The sequence below is a fragment of the Dipodomys merriami genome, unplaced genomic scaffold (genome assembly GCF_024711535.1).
Source record: "Dipodomys merriami isolate MVZ:Mamm:240054 unplaced genomic scaffold, mDipMer1.0.p SCAF_35, whole genome shotgun sequence".
NCBI classification, from domain to species: Eukaryota; Metazoa; Chordata; class Mammalia; order Rodentia; family Heteromyidae; genus Dipodomys; species Dipodomys merriami.
The window spans coordinates 3,482,329-3,503,193 of NW_027205048.1; the positions used below are offsets into that span (position 1 = coordinate 3,482,329).

Here is a 20,865-nt window from a genome sequence, read left to right on the forward strand (position 1 = left end):
GGTTTGTATGCAGGTGCACCAGAGACGTGGAGTATTGTTTTTTCTTTCCGTACAGCGCTCAGGTCGGTGCTAAGATTTGGGGAGAGGCGGGGCCGGGCGTGGGGCCGGGCCGGGGGCGGTCCCTGCCTTCAGTCTCCACCTTTATTTTGACTGGTCAGATGGCGGCGGGCTGGCGCTAGGACCCAGGCGCCGGAGCGCCGCCGTCCGTCCTGTAGGTTCATTCAATCTCCCATACACACAGACCCACAGCGAGACCCACACACACACTCGCACACACGCGCGCACGCACCGCTGCACGCAGCCGGGCTCGGGAACTCAGGCCGGCCCCTCGCCCCGGGAGCCTCCTCCGCTCCAGCAAGGCCGGGTCTCCCCGGGGGGGCCCGGAGCTCCGCCGGCACCGGGGGACGAGCTCGCTCGGCGGACCCCAGGTCCTCGTCCACCAGCACCATGGGCAAACGCGGGCGGCCGCGCAAGGAGGCGCGCGGCGAGGGCGCGGGGCCGGGGCCGGGGCTGGCCCCGATCCCCCCCGCGCCCCCGGCCCTGTCCCCGGCCGCCGCCGCCGCCGCCGCCGCGCCCCAACCCCCGGCCCAGCCCGAGGAGCCGGCGGGGGCCAAGCCCCGGTGCCCCTTCTCGGACATTTTCAACACCAGCGAGAACTCGATGGAGAAGCACATCAACACTTTTCTGCAGAACGTGCAGATCCTCCTGGAGGCCGCCAGCTACCTGGAGCAGATCGAGAAAGAAAACAAAAGTAAGTTTGAGGGGGGCGGGGGGCGCCCCGGCCGCTCCGCGGCGCCCCGCTCTTTCTGTCTCGCCCCGCTCGGCCCCGGTCGCCTGCTCGGCCCGGCCCCCCCCATACACACTCACACTCACACTCACACTCACATCCAGCCTCGGCAGCCAAGCCGATGACACCGGAGAAAGGACGCGCACGCACGCACAAAGCTGCTAAAGATGTAACAAAGGCGGGCGCGGGGGTGGGGGGGGTCGGTCCGTGCGTCCGTGTGTCTGTCCGTCTCGGGCCGGCCGCGGGGACCGCCGAGGAGCGGGGACGGGGGGGGGCAGTGTTGTTGTTGTTGTTGTTGTTTGCTGACCACGGAACCCAAGGCAGCTCTTCTCCCCGAGGTCGCCTTTCTTCCCTTTTTCTCCCCCCCCCCCTTCCAGAGCCTTCTCGGGCCGACAAGTGTTGTTGTTTTGTTTTGCTTGGGGGGGGGGTCGCTCGTTCCTGGATCGGGGTGAGAGGATTCGGAGCTGAAAGTTGGAAACCTGAGGCAGAGCTCGGGTGGGGGTGGGGGGGGACCAGAAAGAAGAAAACACACCGACCTGGACACACACACTCACACACACTCGCGCACACTACAACAATAACAACCACCACCACCCGACCCGCTCTCCACCGCCGGGCTCGCCCCCCCCCCCCCCCCGCAGCAGGACCGAGTCCAGGCCGTGTCGTCCGCGGTCACAGCCCCCACCCCACCCCCGAGGCCCCCGGGGTGCCGCTGCCCCCCTCCAGCCCCTTAAAGAAACAGGCCAGCGGGACCTGGCAACGCCGGCGGCTCGTCCCGGCCCCGCGGTGCTGCCGCCCGGGAAACTTGGCGAAGGGGACGTGGCTGGAAGGAAACTTTGGGATCTGGCCGAAACAATAGTTGGGGAAGGAGGTGTGGGCTGCTGTTGGGCACGGCGGTGTCTTTCTTTTCCGGGCGAGCCGGCTCGCGAGTGAGCGCGTGGAGCCAGTCACGCCGATGCTTTCCCGGGTCAATTTCTTACCCCCCCCCCCGCCATTCCGGCGGAGCGCGGTGCATGGAGGGGGGGTGTTAAGAACCCCACCCTGGCCTGGCTTCCTTTTGGTATTTTTTGTTTCATTTTGTTCTTTTTTGTCTTTGCCATCCGAGTCTCCCCCCCCCTCCGCTCCCCCCCAGCCCTACCCAGGCTGTCGGCTCCGTGCCCTAACCCGGGCACGCGTGTGCGGTGGTGTCTCCACCACCATCTCCGAGAATAATAGCTGCGAACAGGGAGCAACGACAAGACAGACTGGAGGAAAATGGGATGCTTGATCTGTCGGAATAAGTAGGTAGATCAATGGGAGAGCGAGAGAAAGAGACATCCGAGTGCAACGTGTCAGATCTTGCACACACACACACACCCCAACACAACAGCCACCCCAAACACAAAAACGCCTTCGCCAGCCGGCACCCGGGCCGCAAGGGTCCTGAGCAGCCGAGTGCTGGCAGCGCAATTGTGCAGACGCAGTTACGACCCAAACAAGGATGGTGCGGGCGGTGGGTGGTGCGTTCTTTTCTTTCTCTTCTCGCCTGTTTACTCCGAGTGCCTGGCTGGCGAGGGGCGCATCGGCGGCGGCGGCGGGGCCCCGAAGCTGAGCGATCCCTCGAGGGGGTCGTGTGTGTGGATGTGGGGGGGACGGGTGTACATTCATCCGGTGGATAGTTTCTGAAAAGCCGGGGCTGGAACTGGACGCAGACGCGGTTTTATTTGGCGTGTTTGCTTTTGTTGCACGGGGGGAGGGGCGCGATTTGTTTAGTTGCCCCCCCTTCTCGGAGGGGGGGGTGTAGGGGGGCTGGGTCTCTAGAGTCTGTCCCGTGATCACTGAGGGGGGGGAATGTACCCAGAGAGGGCACCTTGGCCCGGTATGACGAGCCTGATCTCCCCCCCCCGCCCCCTCCATCGAGGTAAATTAAGGAGGTGGTCTGGGCTTCCTCAGCGTCCCGCGCCTCCCTTCCCTCCCCACTTTCGTACCCGCAGACGGCCGGAGCCCTTTACCCCCCCCCCCCCATCTCCACACACACACCCTCCACCCGCCCCGCCGCCCTGGCGGCCGCCACCTCCTTGTTTACCCCGTGCCGGGGATCCGGCGTGGCCACCAGTCACGTAAGCAGAAAGCCGGGCGCGCCGGGCCGGGCCGGGCCGCCCAGTGCGGGCGGGCCCCAGGCGGCCAAGGTGGGGGGGGGGGCTCTGGATCCTCAGCACCCCCCAAAGTCAACTTCGTGTGCGCCATCAGCCCCTCGGCCTCGCTGCACCCCCTTCCTCTGGCCCCGGGGAGCGTTTTTATTTTCTAGCTCTCGCCGCGGTTCGGCTCTCAATGACGTGATGCCAACGGCCCCCAGATTTCCCCGAGAGCGTGGGGCGCTGCGCCCGGCTCGGCTCCAGGCCCTCGCCATCCCCCCCCCCCCCCCAGCTCGTGCAAACGGCGCGGGAGGAGCCGGTGGAGCGGGAGAGTGACCTCCAGCAAACTCCACGCCGCCACCCGCCGGACCCCTTATTACCCCCCCCACCCTCTGCTAAGCCGAGCGGCCCACGGAGACCACTCTTTCCTCCCCGCTCTGCTCCCTCCCCGCCCGTCGGAGTCTCCCCGCACGGAGAACGGCGGGCGCTACGTCTACAGCTGTCGCGTTTTCTTGCGGGCGCTTCTTGGACGCTGGCGGCGCTCGCGGTGTTTTCTCTGGCTGCACACAATGCCCGCGCGTCACGGCGGCCCGCGTGTGCGCAGCACCAACGCGAGCCGGGGGGGGGGGGGTCGTGCGTGCGCCGGGCTCGGGCACTGCGGGTCGCTCGGCGCGCGCGGGGCTTGTTTTGCTCCCGAGCTTCGCTCTCCGAAACGCTTACATCATTCAGGAGTTGGGGGAGGGCCGGGAGCTGGGCGTTCCGATCGGATTCCAGCATTCCCCAGGTCCCTGCGTCCTCCGGGGAAGCCAGGACCCGAGCTTTTTAATTCACCGAGGGGCAGGGCGAGGATTTTCACGCTATGTTCGTTTTGCAAAGTCCCTGTTTTATTGATTGATTGTTTTTTTAAGGTCACTCCTGCAAAGGGCATGCCTGGCTGACTCAGGTGCACCACCTCCCCGCCTTTATTTCAGCGAGTTCCCCGGTAATCACTGGATCTCGGTTTCTCCGCCTCCTCCTCCCCCTCCTCCTCCTCCTCCAGTTCCCCCTCCCAGCTGGAGACACATGGTTTCCACATGGAGACAAACTTCTTTCCTCCGACTGGACTTGACCTAGCTGCACCGTTCAGCCAATAGGCAGCGGCACTCTCAGCTGACGTCATGCGTTGCTGGGGCCGGAGGCTAAGGGGCGGGACCAGGATGCTAGCCAGGAAATCTCTGGGAGTTGTAGTGCAGCCAGCTGGTCCAATCTTTTCTTAAAGGGCCGTTCTCCCCAGAGATGAGAGTGTCTGGCCCTCAGCTTCTCCATTTCGGTTTCTGTGAGCCCTTTCCCGAGATGCACCGATAGCAGCCGTGGTCACGAGTTCACACGTCCCGTTTTTACTGGTTGCAAAGTTCTTACTTGGCCGGGGAGCTTGCCTTATTTTTCCATGATAGTGAGACCTGCCTATTTTTCTTTGCCTCGTTGGGCTTTTCATCCCTGGAAGCGATCACCAAGTTGTGGCCATGGTGAGGAACTATTTCCAGTAGACAGAGTAAATTATTCTGGAGAAGGGGTTCAGTGCTGATCACCCTCTGTGGACAAGGCTAGGGGATTCCCTAGGAAATGCAGGTACATTTTCCCAAAATGCCACCCGATCCAAGTCCTTACAACCAAATTGAAGGCCTCCAAAATAGTAATGCTGGAGGCCTGATCCTGCTATTATCCAGAAATTCTGTGTGTGAATAACCTCTGGCCTCAGCACCTAATATGCCTGTGGGATCCAGGGGAAGACTAATCATTGGACACAAACGATTTAGTCTCTGTTCTGGAAAAGCTCATAACTAAAAGGGAAGAAGAGTGGCAGAGGGAAGTGGCGCTGTAGCTCCAGTGGTAGAGCGCTCGCCTTGAGCTGAAGAGCTGAGGGACAGCACCCAGGCCCAGAGTTCAAGCCCCACGACCGACAAAAAAAAAAAAAAAAGAGTGGCAGAGCTGGTTGGCTGGCAAGTAGAAGCTGTGTCAGGGAAGGCCTGGAGGAGGTGGCTGTGGCGGCAGCACTAGGCAGGGATGATTCGGTGGGAGTAGAAAGCCTGGGTTGTTCTCTCCAGGAGATTACTTAGATGGGGTGTGTTCCCAGAGGCATGGATCAGCCCAGGAGCCAGGCCTCTTCCTCCTAGTAGAGGAAGCTGCTACTGGAAGTTGCTGCTGTGTGGTGTCACTTGGCCTCACCCTACCTTCCTGAGTTAATTTCCTCTCCTGGGCCATGAAACCTCTGTCCCTGTCCAGTCCAGCAGGTTCCCCAGCTAGCAGACTTCATGGTCATGCCTCTGTGCTTGACACAACTCTTCCCTCCATCAAGAATGCCTTCCTGCTACAACACCTTCCTGCCTACCACTGAGAGCTCTGAGGATCATAGTTTGAAGCTAGCCCAAGTAGAAAAGTACATGAGACTTTTATCTGCAACCAGCAAAAGCTGGAAGTGGAGGTGTGGTTCAAGTGGTAGAGCACCAGCCTTGGGGGAGGGGGCCCGGGAAGCCAAATGAGATCACAAAGCTCCCCATTTAAGACACACACACACACACACACACACACACACACACACGTGTCACACACACACACACACACACAAATACAAATGTCCTCTTCTTACTCTTCTGAGGTTTCTGTATTCAGTCCTTCCTTTAAGGCTTCAGTCAGTTCTGACCTCTCCCATTTCTTTTCTTTTTTTTTTTCTTGCTTTTTTTGTTTTTATTTTTTTAAGAACACATTTTTTAAGAAAAACTCAAATTAGCACCCAGCATTCCAAGATGGCCCCACTCCTTGACTCATAATAGCTCAGAGAATGAAAGCCTTGCAAATCACAAGGGCGCACAGATTCCTTCTCTACTATTCATTGGCTCTGTGACCTTGGCCTCTCTGACTAGCTCTACCTTGCATCAACACCCTGGTTTGAAACATTTAATGTATCTGAAATGTAATACATTTTCAGTAAATAGCAACTCTCTGAGCTTGGACAATCAGTACCATGAGTTCTCTACTTGCTATCTGACTTAGCATTGTCCTCACAATAAGATTATTAATATCTTAAGGGAATAGATCACCTCTGAGTATATGTCACACACACATACATTTTTTAATTTGGTTCTGTAATTTCCTAGTTATGGCATAGACATCAGGTTTATAGGCCATAGGACACAATAGATTTCCTGAAGACTTGGAAAATAATTGAGAATAATGATTTCTGACTGTCCTTTGCACAGAATGACCAAGGACTGTGGGTCAGGCCTGGAGAGCTGGAACTGTGATCCTGAGGATGAAGAGGTTACTGGCTTAGAAAGTAGGGGACTAGGGCAACTTACGTTAAAATGGAAGGTTTTAATGTTCAAAGGGGTTATGGGTGCCAACTCCTGATGAATCCATTCTCTAAATTTGTATTGAGCATCTATTATTGCTACTGTTCTTTTTTCTTCCTGAAACCTCTCTGGACATAGATATATAGATAGTGTTCTGTTTTTTGTTTCTGTTTTAGGAAAATTGTATGCAAAACACTATTCATAATCAAGCTCTTCTCTTCATCTGGAGTTGTGTTCCCCGGATTGGACATTTATTTTTGGCTTAAATGTAATATCTGCCCACTAGTAAATGCTAGAGAGGGACTTTGGCCGGTGGGGTGGGGGAGGAAGGGAAGAGCTGGTACTGGGGCTTGAACTCACAGCCTCAAGGTCTCCCTTAGTGTTTGTGCTCAAGGCTGGCACTCTACCACTTGAGCCACAGCTCCATTTTTGGCTCTTTTGGTGGTCAATTAGAGAGAAAAGTCTTACAAACTTTCCTCCCTGGTCTGGTTTCAAACTGCTGTCCTCAGCAATCAGTCTCCTGAGTAGCTAGGATTACAGGCATGAGCTACTAGCACCCAGCTTAGAGGTAGACTTCGGTGAAGATTATTCTGGCTTTCGGAGTCCCCACGCTCCCAGATACTGGGTGCCACTGGAGGAGCTGGAGGAGAGAGGGCAAGGGTCTGAGGAAGCTCTGGAAATTGGATGCAGTGTTCCTGGCACATCCAGAAATGGAGATTTTCATTTGGGGAATGGCTGAGCCTAAGTCTAGAAGTGAAACTGAGGGAAATGCAGAGGGTACCAGCATGCAGCAGCAGTGACTATTTGCATTGCACAATATTAGGCCTGGCTGCCATTTTCTGAGGGCTGACTATATACCAAGTAGGAGACTAAATGTGTTATCTCCTTTTATCTTCATGATAACTCCATGACACACGCAGTTTTATTACCCTGGTGGAGTGCCTACCTAGCAATTTGATTACCCTCATCTTACACATGGGGTCACCTAGGAACAGGAATGCTGGGTAACTTTCCCAGAGGTCACATAGCTACTAAGTGCAGAGCTGAGTTTGCAACCTAGGCCTCTAATTCCAGCCTATGAGATCTTAACCATATACACGTGTACTTGTTTTACAGCCAAGGAATGAAGTCCAGACAGGTGAAGCGACTTGCTCAAGGTCACCCAGCAACGTGAAGCAGAGATGGTATTGGGAACACCCTGTTGCTTGTCTAAGGTCTTCCTGTAGACACCTTGCTTAGAAAAACGTTTCCAACTGGGATGGGAGACAGACTAGCTGACCAGAGAAGGATGTTTTGTTTTCCAGAGTTGTTCAGCCCTCCTGGCCCTAATTCAAGTTTAAGGCTCCTAGGAAACACTACCCCCTCCTGCTGCCTTTCCCAAGTCTGTCTTCTGGGCATATTAGAGCACTTGGGGCTGTTGCTATGGTACTGGGGCCAACAGCAGGTTCATCAAAAGCCTGGTCTTTTACGTTAAAAAAAAAGAAGAAGAAGAAGAAGAAGCAGCCAGGCTCTGCAGAAACGAGTTGGCCACAAAGATTTGCATCAGTCATTGTGGCTTGTTCTGTTTTAGATCCCCTTGCTTCCCGCCCTACCCCCTCCTCCCTACCACCACCACTTTCTATAAATACAGTTGGATAAATATTGATTTAAACTGGGTTTCTGGAGGAGAGGCGCATGTCTGCCCCGGCCGGGTCTTCACTTAGACACCAGCAGTGTGTTGAGCCTGACAAACCTAACACCAGACAGCTCTGCCTTGCAAATAACCTGTTTGGGGGAGGTGAGTTGTGGCTTTGTGGCTTTTGAGTTTTTGTGTTGGGTTTCTTTTTCTTTTTTTTTAAGGAGATAAAGGAGTCGGCCAGTCCCTGGTGGCTCACATCTGTAATCCTAGCTACTCAGTAGGTAGAGATCTGAGAATCACAGTTCAAAGCCAGCTTGAGCAGAACAGTCCATGAGACTCTTATCTCCAATTAGCCATCTAAAAGCCAGAGGTGGAGCTGTGGCTCAAGAAGTAGAGCACCAGCCTAGAGCAAAAAAAGCTAAGGAAAAGTGACCAGGCCTTGAGTTCAAGTCCCAATACTGGCAGAGAGAGAGAGAGAGAGAGAGAGAGAGAGAGAGAGAGACAGAGACAGAGACAGAGACAGAGACAGAGAGAGAGAAAAAAACGCAGAGACAGACACACACAGAGACAGACACACACAGAAAGAGAAAGAAGTAAAAAACAGCAACCCAGCAACCCAGCTAAAACTCTTGCAGTGTGAAGCAAACCATTTCCAGTGGGCAGATGCAGAGACGTTTCTGCTGTTCTTTTCCATTTCCCTTTCTTCCTCTCCAGTTCTGGTTTTGTGTTGAAAGGAGGTCACTACCCAGGTATGGAGGCAGAGACTCAGAGAGAGCCAGTGGCTTGCCCAAGGTGACACAGCAGAGACAGAACTAGGTCCTTCTTTGTGCACTGAGTTCCCTCCTGCCTGATAGGAGAATGGGTCACAGACAAAGCCCCAAATGGCTTTTTACAGGTTAGGTGCTCATAAAGTCAGCAGTTCTAAAGCCTGGTTTACTGATCCCAGGGCGGCTTGGGTTATTACAGTGGTCATTGCAACATTCTCAATCGTCTTTCCAAATGAAGCTAATTTGAATTTGTCATCCTTACAAAAATACTCTCTTTTACATAGGAAGGTGAAGGGAAAGAGCCAGAAGGTGACAGAAGTAATGAGAATGCGTACCCCAAGCCTTAAATGAGAAGAAAGAATTCTAGTCTTCCCAGAGGGGTTAGGGGAGTTCCAGGCCCAAAGTGGAGCCAAAGTGGGGGAAAGACAGGCTGACTTCAGTTCCCCAGAGAGACAGACAGACAGACAGACAGACAGACAGACACACACACACACACACACACACACACACACACACACACACACACACACACAGAGGGACAGAGATGACAGAGAGAATGCTTCCTGGGGTTTCTGCTAAACTTATGGGAGCAGCAGTCTCTGATAGCACTGGCTTTGTGTGGCCTGGTCAGAGCTCTTAGAGTTACCAATAGCTGACTTGATTTCCTTGACCAAAAATACTAAGCATTTGTTGCAATTATCCCAAGGGGTTTCTCCTCTGCATCCTCATCTCGGCAGAAGGTTGTGCTGGACCCCTTACCTGCGAAATGTTTCCGGAAACTCAGATGACCCTTGCTTTGAGCAACACATCTCCAGGAAATAGAGCTAACTGCAATCCCTTTCTCAAAGTTTAGACCAGAGAAACTCTTGAAAAGATTGTTGCAGCAACTATTTTGAACAGATGCAGAATTATGTTTATGTTAGGGACCAGTGATTCTCCTAAATTCATTCTGTGTAGTGTGCGTGCGTGTGTGAGTGTGTGTGTGTGCCAGTACTAAGGCTTGAACTCAGAGTCTAAGGTGTTGTCCCTTAGCTTTTTTGCTCAAGGCTGGCATTCTACCACGTGATTAATTGGAAAGTCCTGTGGACTTTCCTGCCCTGGTTGGCTTCAAACCAAGATTTGAGGATCATGATCTGATAAGATCTCAGCCTCCTGAGAAGCTAGGAATACAGGTGTGAGCCACCGACACCAGCTCACTCACTTATTTCTTAAACTAGCATTTATGGAGCACATACTTGCTTTATGGCAGGCGCTGTGCTGGAGTCAGATTGATATACTCCCTGCCCTCATGGAATATGTAATCCATTCCAGTACTGGGATTTTGAAATTTACTTGTCTTAAAGTGTATCCCAATGCAGGTGTGGTGGTACATGCCTGTAATCCCAGCACTCAGGAGGCTGAAGCACAAGGATCTCAAAGTCAAGGCCAGCCTGGACTACATGGTGAAAGTGTATCTCAGATCAACAGAGCAGCAGCACCAATGGAGGGTGATTTGGCCCTGTGTCTTTGCTTCTAGCCGTCATTGCAGATAGAACAAAGCTGATCCCAGGCTTCCAGGACTATTTTCCCCATCCCTGCCCAGTGTTTTTTAAAAACACTGAGTTTGTCCTTATAATGTCTGCAGATCTTGGGCTGGGAAGGTGGCTCAGTGGTAGAGCGCTTGCCTTGCATGCATGAGGCCCTGGGTTCGATTCCTCAGCACCACATAAGCAGAAAAAAAAGCCGGAAGTGGCACTGTGGCTCACGTGGTAGAACACTAGCCTTGAGCTGAAGAGCTGAGGGACAGCGCCCACGCTCAGAGTTCAGGGCCCACGATCGGACCAAACAACAACAACAACAAATGTCTGCAGATCTGGCTTTAAAGCACAAAGTACCTGCCAAGCGTGCTGGCTCATACCTTTATTCCTAGCTACTCAGGAGGCTCAGATCTGAGGACCACAGTTCAAAGCCAGCCAGAGCAGGAAAGTTTGAGAGACTTGTCTCCAACTAAGCACTAAAAAAAAGCCGAAAGTGGAGCTATGCCTCAAGTGGCAGAGCACAAGCCTTGAGCTAAAAAGCTTAGGGTCAGTGCCCAGGTCCTGAGTTCAAGCCCCAGGTCCAGCACAAAAACAAACAAACAAACTGTCTGCACTTAGAAAACCAAGTGTCCTCTAAACATCCTTGTCAATAAACACCATTCCCCTGCAGTTCTCTCTGGATGGGGCCTTTGGTACCTGGAAGACAGTTCCCACCAATGGAACTGTCCAGCCCACTCTCCCCTCCAACATGCTGTGGGTCACATATCTCCACTCCCCAGCCCCCGTGTCTGCTAAGGAAATTTAAACACAGCAAAATTAGAAAGATAAACACACTGTCCTGAGGGAAAAAGATTGGGAAATTCCGATTTAAGCCCAAAAGAGGGTGGGTGGGGTGGGGGGAAAGACTACGATTTGAAATCTTTGCTTCTGTATCACAGAGTTTCTCTATTTCTACAGAGCCCCAGAGCTACTTGCTCCCCAAGTTATCACCCTCTTTATCGCCGCCACAACCTGACCATCCTCACCCTGTTTTTGTGTCCTCTAAACTTTGCATGCCTTGCAAACAACTTCCTTTCATGCTTTCTACCATTGTGAAATTTAGCATCATGCAATACATAATTTCTACAAGTGGCCAGGAGCCAAGGGCTGTCTTGGTGCTTCAGAAGGGAGGCATGTAAGGTTTTCCAGTTCAAATATTAGCCAAATAGAAACTGATAAACAATTCCAGTCTGTCTCTTGGGAGTCTGATACTCTGTCCCCAAGAGGGCTGCTGACAAGTACAATCTCTTCTCTGTTTTCCAAAGGAATAGTGCACTGGCCCTCTTTTACTGAGCATTTACTATGTGCTGATACCAGGCTTAGTGCTTCATATTAAAGCCTTACCAACATCCAATAGGCGGATGCTGTAATTACCTCATTTTATAGGCCTTAGTCTTTCCAAGGCTGGCTAACTTTCGGACCCGTGCGAACAGTAGTGAAGCTGAGACTCAAACCCAGGTTCCTCTGTTTCCCTTAGGGACTTGGAAGTTGCCTAAGAGAGCCTGCAGTTAGCAAGAGGCAAGAACTGGAATCCTGAATGTTTGAAGTCCAGGCTGAGTCCACTGGGGATGTCTCCCTAGAGTGACTTTATTTTCTCCCCATTCATGCTAGGCTAAAGAAGCCAGAACCTTCCATGGCTTTCCAGGCATTGAGACTGGAGCCTTTCCCTGGATGGCAATGGTCTAGGGGGTTGCTATTTGCTTGCATAGTAAGTACACTTGCCCAGCATCCTCTGGGGAACTCACCCAACCAGTAGGTCTCCCTCCTGTGGATCCACACCCTGTCAAGCTCTGCTAGATTTCCTTCAGGTGCCTGAGCTTGTAGAGCAACTGGGCAGGCCTGTGCTGGGAACCAAGGGCTTCTGTTAAGAAGCACAAGGTCAGGCAAATGTGAGCTGGGGAGATGAGCTCAAGGCCTGGCCACCACTGTGACCATGCAACAGCCTAGGCCTAACCTCTTCTTCTCCTCCCAAATTTACCTCTAAGAAACTCAGTGATCCTCACTACAGTTGGGTTCTTGCCACTCCCCGATGTAAAACCCTCCAATACCTTTCGGTCTTATTTGGAATAAAATACAAATGCTTTGCCATGACCTTCACCTTGGCTGTGGAGACTGAGCATGCTTTGAGAAAGGACACGCTCAGGCCCACTCTGAGCTGCCCAGTCAGAAACTGCATTTACTAAAGTCCCAGGACATCTATTGGCACCTTCAAGTTTCAAATGTGCGTACAGCCTTTGAGATTGTCCTTGATTCCCATACCCACTGAAACTATCTCTCCCTTCATTATTCAGTTTTCTTAGAACAACTGACTGGTGTTTGATTTGCTTCTTGTCAGTCTGTTGGGCTACAATTTAAACACCTTGAAGCCAGACAGCCAGTTTTTATTATTCTCACTTTAGCATCTAACTTAATACCCAGCATATAATAGATGATTAAGAAATATTTGATCAAGCCGGGCGCTGGTGGCTCACGCCTGTAATTCTAGCTACTCAAGAGGCTGAGATCTGAGGATCGCGGTTCAAAGCCAGCCCAGGCAGGAAAGTCCATGAGATTTATCTCCAGTAAACCACCAGAAAACCGGAAATGGCGCTGTGGCTCTAGTGGTAGAGAGCTAGCCTTGAGCTGAAGAGTTGAGGGACAGCGCCCAGGCCCAGAGTTCAAGCCCCATGACTGACAAAAAACAAAAACAAAAAGAAATATTTGATCAATAAATGTCCAGTTCTCTGACTTTCTGACTTAGTGTTTCTTAGTAAGAAAGCTATTTGTGTGCCTGTTCTCGTGCAGATCAGTCTGGAATACTGTTGGATTTAACACTGTTGGTTCTCACTAAAGGCCATCAGAATCCTCCCCACCCCCAACCGGCCCTGGTCACTGGGGACAGGACTAGCATTAGTTGAGACCAGTGAAGTCAGACCAGTGGTCTGACCATATCTGATGCTGTGGGAATCCAAGTCAGAGATCCGCGGTTAACTCCGTTCACTGCAGGTGTGACCTTGGACAAACTGATGACCCTTTCTGGACCTTAGCTGTAAACAGGAATCTCACAGGTGTTCTAAGGATTGAATGAACTGGGTGGAGGAATGGTGGAGGACACATAGCTGGTTCAAACTATAGGGCAGCTAGTAGGTGGATGAAGGCATTTTATTCTGGGCTTTTGGAAGAATCTCAGCAATCTAGAATTAAATGTTAAGAGCTGGAAGAAAAGATGAGGTCACCTGTTTCTTTGGACAAATGAGAACCTGTTTTTTGTTTGGTTGGTTTGGTTTTGTACCAGTCCTGGGTCTTGAACTCAAGGCCTGGGCACTGTCCCTGAGCTTTTTTGCTCAAGGCTTGCACTCTATACACTTGAGCCATACCTCTACTTCTAGCTTTTGGGGGGCTTAATTGGTGGTAAAAGCTCATGGACTTCCTGTTAGGTCTGCCTAGGAGAATAGTCCCCTCCCCTCTTTTCTTTATGAAGGATACCATGTAGCCTTACCAGAAATCACCTGCCTGAAACAGTAATCACCTGTAACTTGTCAATCACCCGTAACTGTCAATCACCTGACTGTGAGTCAGCAAAAGAACCCCAGGCTGTGGGTCACTCCCGACTCAGATGCTGCCTCTTCCTCTCCTTTCCCTATATATTCTTTCCCACCCCATCAGTTGGGCCACAGCTTGCTCAGTACTCACTACTCATTACTTATTGCTCTGCACTCTGCTCTGAGTGTGGCCTGGCACAACTCTCTGCAGACCTACATGTGGTGCACACCAGTGGTTTGGTTCTCCGAATGAATCTGAACTGCTTGGTAGTCTACTTTTGGCAACCCTTAACAGCTTTCCTTCCTTGACTAGCTTCGAACCACATCCTCAGGTCTGTGTGTCCTGAGTAGCTAGGATTACAGGTGTGAGCCACCAGCATGTAACAAAGGCCTGTGTTTTTACTGTAAATGTTATACCTGAGACTGAGCACTCAGGGCCTACCTAGGCCTTCACAAATCACAAATTATGCCCACATAAAGGGGTGATGGTACCAAGAGGTGGGGGCAGATCCACCGCAGACCAGTGTCTGGCAGTGAGAAATTGTTACCCGGGGTCTATGGCAAGAATGTGGGCACTCTCTTAGCAAGAGAAAGCCTCTGGCAGACATTGTTTTTCCTTTTTCTTTTTTAATTTTTACAGACAAGTTCCATCTAATCTTGACAGAGTAGATTATTACAATACCAAGATTTTGACATACGCAGCAAAAAGAAAATTGTAGTTTATTCTTTGGGCTATCAACTCCAAAATGTTTAAAGAAAATATTCATGAAATTAAATAGTGCTTCAAAAGAATAACATCGTGGCTGACCAGCTTCTATCCTCGCTATGGCCGAAAGTCATACAATCGGCACATTACCAGGAAATAACTTTCGACTCCAGCACTTGAAACAAGTATATGGAAAAATGATACATAAATAGAAAAGAGAAAGAGTATTCTGGAGGCATTTCTAAGGAGGGCTGCTACTTCGCACAACAGATTGTTTATCCTGGTGGTCTTTTAATTAAACTGGCATGGGGGTGGGGGGTTGGGCCCAGGACTTCTGGTCATCACCAGCAGAGAAGCAATTGATGCTGGAGGCAGCCTTTCCTAGTGGAAGATTGAATCCTAAACAGAAAACCAAAGCAGCTCTCTGATCCTTTGGGGATGTAATTTGATCTTGATATTTAAAGGATTGAGGCCCCACAGGTTTCAAAGATCTGAAAGCTTACTCCCTTTCAGTCCCCCTCCCCTCCTTTAAACATGAATCAACCAGAAAGAAAAAGAATTATGGAGATGAGAAGAGAGCTTAAGGCCTGGGTTCTAACCCTTGGTCTCTTGGTTCTATAGGCAGTTCTGGGGCCTTGGGCAAATTACCACACCTCTCTGAACCAAAATGTTCTTAACTGAAAAATGGTGACTTGTTTGAGAAACAGGCTGACTGATGTAAAAGTTCCTTGACGGAAACCATGAAATGTGATTTGAGGAGCATTCGTTTACCAGTTCATACCTTGTTAGTTGCACCCAGCATATCCCCAAGTGAAGTGCTCCTGGGTAAACATCCCCTAGATGAGCCCCGCAATGCAGGTTTCTTCTGGGATTCAAGTTCATGCAAAAGAAAAAAAGAAAAGGACATTTGAGAGATTAATACGTCCATTATAACCGCCGAAATAGGCTGCTGTAATAAGGGCCATTTAATAAAATGTAAAAAGCCCTTTTCTAAGGGAAGAGATGGGTCAGGATGGAAGTCAAGTGCAGCTGTTTGAGCCTCTGCCAGTGGTCTGATCTCATCAGAAAAACTGGAGTTAAAAAAACAACAAACTTCTAGATTCATCAATCGCAGATTAACACTGTCTCCCCTCAGGGCTGCTGCCCCCTTCCCAACCTCCCCTCCGTTCTGTTCATCCTAACTCTGGGCACCTGGGTGCCTTCCAGCATGGTTGAGATGTTAGCCGGCAGCCCTGGCGACAGGAGGAGCCCTGGGAAGGCTGCAGCTACCTCTCGGGTTTAGCATTACGTCATTCCTTCAGACCCAAATTTATCTCTGCACACAGCCCCGCAGCAGCTCCGAGCTGCTGATGACTTGTGGAGAGCTTGCGCATGAAGTTAGGCAAGGCTGACTCACTGGGCAGAGCGAAAGCTTGCTGCTGCTGCTGCTGCTGCTCTTAGTGTTTCTGGGGGAGGAATTGGGGCGGGGAGGAGGTGTTCGTCATTTGGGGGTTAGGGGGTTGGAAAGATGTGTTGTGTTATTTATGGTTATCAATTTTAGGACCTCAAAGCTCACCCCTCCCTTAGCCTCCCCCCCCCAACTGGATTATTTGAAAGCCCTCATCCTTAATGGTAATTACAGCACCTTCAGGGTACCACATTGTAGATTCAGGGATGGTCTCCCAAGCACCAGGTGTCACCAAGACAATGACTTTGGATTTATGACATCACTTCATGGACCTCCCCCCACTCCTCCATCTCTCCTGACTGACCTGTAACACATCAGCCTCTACTGTTAGGATTTTTGCCATAAACCACTTGGGGATTTGCATGAAGTAAACTGGGGGAGGGGGAGAGGAAGGAATGGGGAAGGAGGTGGTAGGACCTGTTAAACCTCAGAGCTTTGCTTCTTCCGAAGGCAGATAGTCTCCAACCAGGCTGTGCTTGTTATAGAGTTGGGAGACTCTGAGGGACAATTTAAATGTTCAAATGAGACACACCCCCCAGACTGAAAGAGATACTTCAGAGAGAGGATGGAACTGTCTAGGTAAGAGTCCAAGGTTCTTCTATCAGTAGACTTCGGAAGCTTTGCTCTTCCGGTTTGCCCAACTCCATCTGTAGGGCATACTGGCTTCATCTGAGCTTACAGCAAAGCCATGGCTGAGCCTGTTTTCCCCCAGGTGAGGCTGGTGTGATTAGCATCACTCTGGAGAAGATGAAACCCTATGCTTGGGGCTATGGGAAGCACTGGTGGCCTATGCTCAAGACTTTCAGGCCAGAGCAAGAAGGAAGTGAAGCCTCTGTGAATGCTAGAAAAGGCTGGAGATTTCAGTTCCTAAACGAACCCTCATGACTGCCCACTGACACCATCATCTTTCCTCTTCTTCCGCACGTGCAAGTGGCCTTTTGTGACTCTCGTGATGTTTCCTGTCTCATCTGCTTGTTGATCATGGCTCTAGGCTAATTCACCTAGAGTCACCTGTGACAAGTCAGACACAGACTCCACACACCTCTCTAGCTTTCTCTTAACTAACCTGCTAACTCTGTGACTTCATCTGTGGGATGAAACCCATCTTGAATTCTTCCATGTTTTCAGGCTATACTACTTTTCTCGATTACATGCCCCCTAGGATTGGAAACTTTCAACCTAATCATTTTTATCCTCAACTAACAGATGTTCTGAGTGAATGGCGTTTTCTTTTAAATAATTTCTTCTCATCCTTCCTAACATATCCTTTGCTGAGGATGCAGGATGGTTGTGTTACCTAATGGGAAAGCCCAGATTAGAAATGGCCTAGCCAAAAAAATAAAGGCCTAGCTGACAGCTGAAAAAGCACAATCTCTTCTTCAGAGCCTTTCTAAAACAAATTCTTAGGTGGCTTGTGAACACCTCTTCTTTCCGGTGTCTCTAAATTTGATGGAACATCTATTTCTTAAGTATTTTTAAAGACTGGCAAAATTTTGCAGCTTGTGACCTCATTAGAGATCTTGTTCATTTTGGGGGAAAAAAAAGTGCAAGGGGAAAGGGAGAGGTTATTCAAGTCAGCATGGAACACGTAGCATTTTTGAGAGAGTAAGCTATCCATCCCAAGATGGTATTTGCTGTAGTAGTCACTGGAATGACCATGGGGAAATTTTTCCCTCACTAAGAGCTTCCTGTTATTTTGGATGTCGACCAGCAGGTTAAAATAATCAGAGCGGGAAGACGTGGTAGATTTGTTTACATCATTCCTAGCTTGCTCCTATAGCACCGAGCAGTTCTAGCTCTCTTGTCCTTTCCCTCCCTAGAGTTGTTCTCAACTGGGGATGGTTTTGTGCCTCCAGGGACATGTGGCAATGTCTGCAGGCATTTTCAGTTGTCATGCCTGCTGGGTGGTGGTGTGCTAGTGGCATCTAGTGGGTAGAGGCCAGGGATGCGGCTAAACATTCCACAATGCTCAGAAGAAACTCCCCATGCCAACAAGGAATTATCTGACTCCAAATGGCAATAATATCAAGGTTGAGAAATCCTAGCCTGGACTTGGATGACTTGTTAGATGGAGGACTTGGAGGAGGTAATGGCTGCTGCTTAATGTGCTCTCTTTCTCTAGCCTTGGCTGTCAGTTACCTTTTTAGGGAGGCAAGTATTGGAGGAAACAATCACAGTTGCTTCTATTTATTGAGTGCCTGCTGTGTACTATTGGAATTATTTCATTTAATCTTCACAATAAGTCCTATTGATGATACATGCCCCCCGAGAGCAGGTTCCTTGGAGTCTGCTCTCTCATTACTGTGCACATTAAGTCTGCATCAGTGCCTGACTCACTGCAGGTCCTCAGCACTATGGATAAATGGAAGAATTCTATTCATTTTGTACATGAGGAAAATGAGGCTTGAAGAGTCCATACATCCAATTTAAGTAGCAGAGTCCAGATTTGACCAGAATTAGGGGTAATGCCAGTCCCCAAATCCCTTACAGTCTCACTGATATACTGATATACCCTTTCCAGAGTGGTCTTTCTGTTGTCTAAAAGCACAATCAGAGATTGTTGGGGGAGGGGAGAGTAAACAAAATTTTTAATAGTCCTTTTGGGTTCTGATTTAAATAATTTCTTTGTTTTTTGTTTTTTGTTTTTTTTGTTTTTTTGTTTTGGTTGGTTGTGGGGCCTGAACTCTGGGTCTGGGCGCTGTCCCTCAGCTTTTCAGCTCAAGGTGAGCGGTCGGGTTTTTCTGCTTATGTGGTGCTGAGGAATCGAACCCAGGGCTTCATGCATGCAAGGCAAGCGCTCTACCACTGAGCCACCTTCCCAGCCCCTGATTTAAGTAATTTCCAAACAGAACTTTTTGACTTATCAAGTGATTCTGGGAGTACCATCCTTGCAACTGTGCTATTTTTCTCATTTTGCAGATGAAAAAACCGAGGCACAATAGTTACATGAAAATATAGTGGTAGATGGATGACTGGAACATGGCAGTTTCCATGATGAATGCTCCAGTCCCTGGGAAGCTGTGGGACGTGCGGAGTATAGATTCAACTCAATTACATCCTTCTCTCTCTAAGCCCTGGCCAACCTCTTTTTTTCCTCTCCTGGAGGGTGATAAAGCCGCGACAAACTACATCTCCCAGCAGCCATCGCAGAATCGTGAGGCGCAGGCGCGCTCTATAGTGCACTACGTACTCCCGTACTACGATTCCCGGCGTGCAGTGGGAGGGGGGCGGGACTACGTTTCCCAGGGGGCAGAGAAGGAGGCGGAGCGACCCGCGTCGCTGCTCCCGCCCCACCCCCGTGCTCGCGCCGAGAGGTAAACAAACCGCGCGCGTGCTGCCGGCGGCGCGGCGGGCGCGGCGGGCGCGGCGGAGGCGGCAGGGTCGGCGGAGAGCGCGCCGAGCCGCGGCCGGGCTGGCCCGCCCGCCCGCCGCACACGTCTAGGGGTGGCGTGAGGCGGGGTAGCCGTCTGTGGCGCCTCCTGTTGGCCAGGGGCGGGAGCGCGGCGAGCTCCGGTCTCCACCCGCGGTGCCCATGGAGCGGGTGCGGATGATCAACGTGCAGCGCCTGCTGGAGGCCGCCGAGTTTCTGGAGCGCCGGGAGCGAGGTAACGGCTGGGCGCCGCTGCCTGAGCCCGTGGGCTTTTGCTCCGCGTGGAGAGTGCGGTGCGGCTGCTGAGGAGAGGTGCGCGAGTGTGCGGGTGGAAGTGCGTGCGCTGCTGAGGAGGAGGGCGGGGGGCGGGGGAGCGTGCGCACGAGTGACAGGCGGAGCGTGCAGGGGCGCGCGCGCGGGCAGTGCGCGCGCACCCGGCGGGGGTGGCCAGGGCGCGTGCACGAGACAGAGGCGGGCGCGCGGGCGCGCAGATGTGAAAGAATGTGAGCAAGAGTGACAGGTGGGCACAGGGGAGGGAGTGCGCGTGCGAGGGCACACGTGTGAGCCTGCGTGTGTGGATGAGTGTGCGCGGGGAGGTTGCGGGCCCGTGCGCGTGCTTGGGGGCGGGAACTTGTGGAGCGGAGTGGGGCCGGGCTGGGGTACGGGGCACAGGATGAACAGGAGTGGGACTGGAGGCCCGCGGGGGGGGGGTGCCGTCGGGGGTAGGGGGGCGGCGTGGCGGGGAGGGGCCGAGCTGTGTGGGGCCTGTGAGTGGGAGCCAGCTGTCAGCGGGACTCCCTGTCCTGGTGCTGTGGGAGATGTGGAGATGGAGACCAAAGGAGAAATGGATTGGCGTGCTGGGCACCAAGACCAGAAAAGTGGTGTCCGGAGAGAAAAATGACCAAGACTTGGCGATTCAAGTATTTGGAGTTACACAAACACGAGACTAAACAGACGCTAGAGAATGAAAACCGTTCAGGGAAAAGAGGAGTTGGGGGACCACCACCACACTCAGAAATTAAGAGTGCTTCAATCCAAAAGACTTCCTGGAGAAAAGGACAAATTATTTGGTTTAGAAGGTGTCAATACACTCTCCAGGCAATGGGTTGGGTTTGTCTGCCAGGCAGGTTCCTTCCGATATGTGGGGAGGTGTGTGTGCTGGCTGACCTTGAATCCAGAATTTTCCTGCTTCTCCATCCAAAATGCTGGTGTTCACCACCATGTCCAGCTCAGAACTGGAATATTTTTTAACCACAAAGTAGAGATATTTTGCCTCGAATCCTATTTTCAGGAACCTGTTAGACCTTCGATTTATGGAGCTGGAGATATGAATTTCTCTATTCACACGTTTTTCCCTCTTGCTCTTTTTAGAGTGTGAACATGGCTACGCCTCATCATTCCCCTCCATGCCAAGCCCCCGACTACAGCATTCAAAGCCCCCACGGAGGTTGAGCCGGGCACAGAAACACAGCCCTGGGAGCAGCAATACCAGCACTGCCAACAGGTAGTAAACTGGGAGGTTTAGAAAGGAGGACAAGAGGGAAGGAGCTAGACTTGGAGGTGTTGGTCCTGCTGGACTCCTGTTTTCCCAAATCTGGAGCAACACAAAATGAATGTCTTCACCACTCTGGGATTGACCCTTTTAAAACA

The 20,865-nt window shown here is 51.4% G+C and overlaps 1 protein-coding gene across 5 annotated transcripts in view; it reads left to right on the forward strand.

Annotated features, from left to right (window-relative positions):
• The first annotated feature begins 250 nt into the window (after positions 1–250).
• Positions 251–20,865, forward strand: part of Mxi1 (MAX interactor 1, dimerization protein) — a 64,256-nt gene continuing 43,641 nt past the window's right edge. Inside the window, exons 1-2 of one of the 5 annotated variants that reach the window (XM_069987956.1) lie at positions 251–751; positions 20,587–20,719. In XM_069987956.1, the coding sequence (XP_069844057.1) occupies positions 448–751; positions 20,587–20,719 (437 nt within the window). In that variant the 5' untranslated portion in view covers positions 251–447. Of the gene's footprint in view, positions 752–16,296; positions 16,425–19,219; positions 19,451–20,586; positions 20,720–20,865 lie in introns of those variants that run through there. The other 4 variants (XM_069987957.1, XM_069987959.1, XM_069987958.1 and 1 more) reach the window with 4 other exon arrangements.